Source organism: Colius striatus, chromosome Z (genome assembly GCF_028858725.1).
Source record: "Colius striatus isolate bColStr4 chromosome Z, bColStr4.1.hap1, whole genome shotgun sequence".
In the NCBI taxonomy this organism is placed as follows: domain Eukaryota; kingdom Metazoa; phylum Chordata; class Aves; order Coliiformes; family Coliidae; genus Colius; species Colius striatus.
This window is the reverse complement of record NC_084790.1, coordinates 75,796,772-75,800,019: the sequence shown is the minus strand read 5'-3', so window position 1 is coordinate 75,800,019 and position 3,248 is coordinate 75,796,772. Positions and strand designations below refer to the sequence as shown.

Below are 3,248 nucleotides of genomic sequence, written 5' to 3'. Positions count from 1 at the left end.
CTTACAGTCAAGCTCCTTGTTTTCCCTCTCAGATCATCTGTTGCTCAAATGCATCTTTGCCTCCTGATCTCATCCCTCCTGTTCCCTATTTCTGTTAGGGATGGTCTCCAGCCTCTGAAAGGGGCTGCTCAGCTCAGGTATCCTATGGGTGCTGCACATACACAAGGCATGGCTCAGATGACCCCTGGGTCACGCCTCGTGCAGAGCCTTCCTCACCAGCTCTGCAGCAGTGCCAATTGCCATACTGCCTGCTCTTGCCCAAAAAACCTGCTGTCACCTCCAGTCCATGCGTGGTCACAAGCATGGCACGGCTGCAGCCCAGGCTGTGGTGACACTGCTGTGCTGCATTACCTGGAGCTGGGTATGGGCATCTCCATCCCTGCTGAGCATGGTGCCATCGCAGCCCACACTGACTGTGAACAGGATGCCTATGCCGCTCCAGCCCCTATGAGATGGGATGCTCCCGAAACCTTGGCCGCTGTGAGGGATCACAGACAGCTCAGTGTGACCAGAGAGGAGCCTGGAGCTCTGCTGGTCAAAGGCCAGGGTCTCCTGTACTCTCCACTTGCATGCCCACAGCTCAGCTGAGGGCAACCCCACTGGGGTCCCTTGGATCTCCCCTGGCTGCAGAGTCTCGCACCCACAGGGGCTTCCAACTGGAGACATTTCTGGAGGGCATGAATCAGCTTTTCACAGCTTGTTAAAAATCTTGATCCTACCTCTTGTTTTCATGCCTTTCAAATCAGGAAATGAGTTTTACAACTTTTCCAGTGGGGCACAGCTGGTGGCCAGGGTCGTAAAGCTGAACTTTATAAATATCTCTTGTTGGGATCAGGGGGAAGAGCATTAAAAAGGCAGAGAGGGAGAGAGAGAGAAGAGAAAGGAGCAAAGGCAATAGAGAGAGAAGCAAGGCGACCTCAGTGAAGAAGCCCATCTCAACGTCAGCCATGGCCATGCGAGCACAGAAGATGGGAAGTGCTTGGGGCAGGTTGTGTCTGCTGCTCTCTCTCCTCCTTCAGCTGCCAACCTCCCAAGGCAAATGCTACTTCCAGGCTAAAGGTAAGCAGGGAGGTGAGACGGGAGGAGGCAGATGGAAGAAGAGGCCTCAGCTTTCCCCAGGGCAGCAAGGCTCTGCCTTGTGTGCCTGTGAAGTGCAGAAGGTACTGTGCCGAGCTCAGGAGCGTGATTGTGGGCCAGTGATGAGTGGAAGGAGCAGTCTAATAAACCACAGAACAGCTCCCCAGGGCTCTGGCTGAGAAACAGCTCACCGGGTGATGAAGAGCTCCTGGCAGGAGCCTATCTGGAGCCCAGTGTGCAGGATGAGCAGCAAAGGGAGGAGGATTACCCTTGTTTCCTCTGCTGCTTCCTTCCAGGGCTGTAGAGATGCTCAGACCTCAAGGGGTGCTGGATATGCCCTCTACAGGGAAGCAAGGGCTGTTTGACTCTGCCCTAGGTGCCTGGGGTAGTGGGGCAAGCGACAGGTCACGGCCAGGAGAAGATGGATGGGAACATTGCCCTTGGCAGATGCCCAGGCATCCCATTCCTGCAGAGTGGTGGAAAAGCCATCGAGTACCTTCTGTACCACAGGGTGGGTGGGAGGTCCTGACGTCCCCCCATCCCCTCTTTCAGTGCACAGGGGTGCCAAGAAGGCTCCCACACGCCCCTGCACAGGCCCACACATGCTCATCACCACACTTTCCTTTGCAGCTCCCTGTGAGTATGAGGGGAAGCAGTACTCCCTGGGGGAGTCATGGCTGAGCACTAACTGCCTGCTCTGCACCTGCCTGCACCCCGTCGGCGTGGGCTGCTGCGAGACGTGAGTGAGGGGCCAAGGGGTGTTGGGGTGGGCTACTGACAACAGCACTGCCTGGCCACGGCACTTCTGTGCCCGCAGCAGGGAGGAGGCTGCAGGGTGGGTGCAGGTGGCTGCATCTGTGGGGTGCCAGGCCCTGGGGGATGAGAGGCAACCGGGGTGTTGAGGGTGGTGGGGTGACAAAATTGGACACAGGGGTGTTTCAGCACAGCCTGATAACAGGAGCTGTGGCCCAGCCTGCCTGAGCTGGCCCGGTAGACAGGCTGGCTGGGAGTGGCTGGCAGCAGAGGAAGCCCTCCGGCCCTGCCAGTAGCCCCCTGGCATGAACACAGGGTGCTGACACCGCCGTGCCTCCTCCCGCAGCACCCAGCACCCCATCGACTTCCCCGACTGGTGCGAGGCCCACTACGACTCACAGACCTGCCAGATCTCGGTGGTGCAGAAGGCCAACCCCAGCCTGCCCTGTGTGAAGAGCGTGGAGCACGAGTGGGGCGCAGCCGGCACCCCTGAGCCGTTCATCAACAAGGTGCTGGGCATGGGGCTGAGCAGGTAGAAGCCTGCCAGAGCCCCGCACCCCCGGCACCCTCCTCCAGCCCAGACCTCCCGCATGCTCCAGACCTGCCCGATCCCGTAGGGCCACCACTGCTGCCACCTTCGAGGGAAACCACTATCCACATGCTATGGTACTGTGTTAATCTTTACACCATAGCCTTGTCACAGTATGGCTTTGCTTCTGCCTTCAGCTCCCTGACCCCCCTCCCCAGGGCCCTGCACACTGTGGGAATGCAGATCCTATGGGATCTCCTCCCAGGCAGGCAGGGAACCCACAGGCGTTAAAGGAAAGGGCTACAGGACCAGCCTGCAGTTTCACAGCAGTCTTGCACTGCCGCATCCAGCCTCAAGCTAACCCACTGCCTTGTTTCTCCTAGCCCCCTGCAACCCCTGCACCATGGGGAGCACACGCTCCCTCCTGCAGAGCTTCCCTTCCCGGCCACTCCCTGCTCTGCCCCCGAGCATGAAGGGCATGACCCACCTCTGGAACCACTAATGCTCCCTGCAGCTCACAGGGATGGGCCTGTGGGTCCCTGTAGGTCAGCCCTGGGCAGCCAGTGCCAGGCAGCACAGCCAGGTGAGCGGCAGAGATGGGGGAGCACTGGAAAAGGTCCCATTCCAGGCACAGGGGTCCTGCTGGGGGTGAGGGAGCTGAAGCAATCCTTCTGTGCTGGGGTGCAGCTGGTCGCCCTGGCTGCCTGCCCCAGCTGGTGCCATGCCTGTGTCCTGCAGAGCCTTGTGTAGATGTTTCTGTTCTTGCAATAAAGATTCTGAACAAAGAGGAAAGTCTCCAGGCTGTGACTGTCGTGCAGGGCAGGCTGTGCACACCACCAGCAATGGTATAGGACTAAAAGGCTCTTTGGGAAGGGCAAGTTTTGCTCAT

The 3,248-nt window shown here is 58.8% G+C and overlaps 1 protein-coding gene across 1 annotated transcript; it reads left to right on the top strand.

The window, feature by feature from the left end:
• Positions 1-947: 947 nt before the first annotated feature.
• MSMP (microseminoprotein, prostate associated) lies at positions 948-2,366 on the top strand. Its single transcript, XM_010195975.2, has 3 exons — positions 948-1,059; positions 1,708-1,816; positions 2,177-2,366. Exons 1-3 carry the CDS (start codon positions 948-950, stop codon positions 2,364-2,366), a joined length of 411 nt encoding a protein of 136 aa, XP_010194277.2.
• Positions 2,367-3,248: the final 882 nt, after the last annotated feature.

What these genes read in the sequence shown, in the direction of transcription:
- MSMP (XM_010195975.2), top strand. Translation starts at nt 948, where the DNA reads ATGGCCATGCGAGCACAGAAGATGGGAAGTGCTTGGGGCAGGTTGTGT. An exon ending in ATGCTACTTCCAGGCTAAAG is followed by an intron (nt 1,060 to 1,707) that starts GTAAGCAGGGAG and finishes TTTCCTTTGCAG; the next exon opens with CTCCCTGTGAGTATGAGGGG. An exon ending in GGCGTGGGCTGCTGCGAGAC is followed by an intron (nt 1,817 to 2,176) that starts GTGAGTGAGGGG and finishes CTCCTCCCGCAG; the next exon opens with CACCCAGCACCCCATCGACT.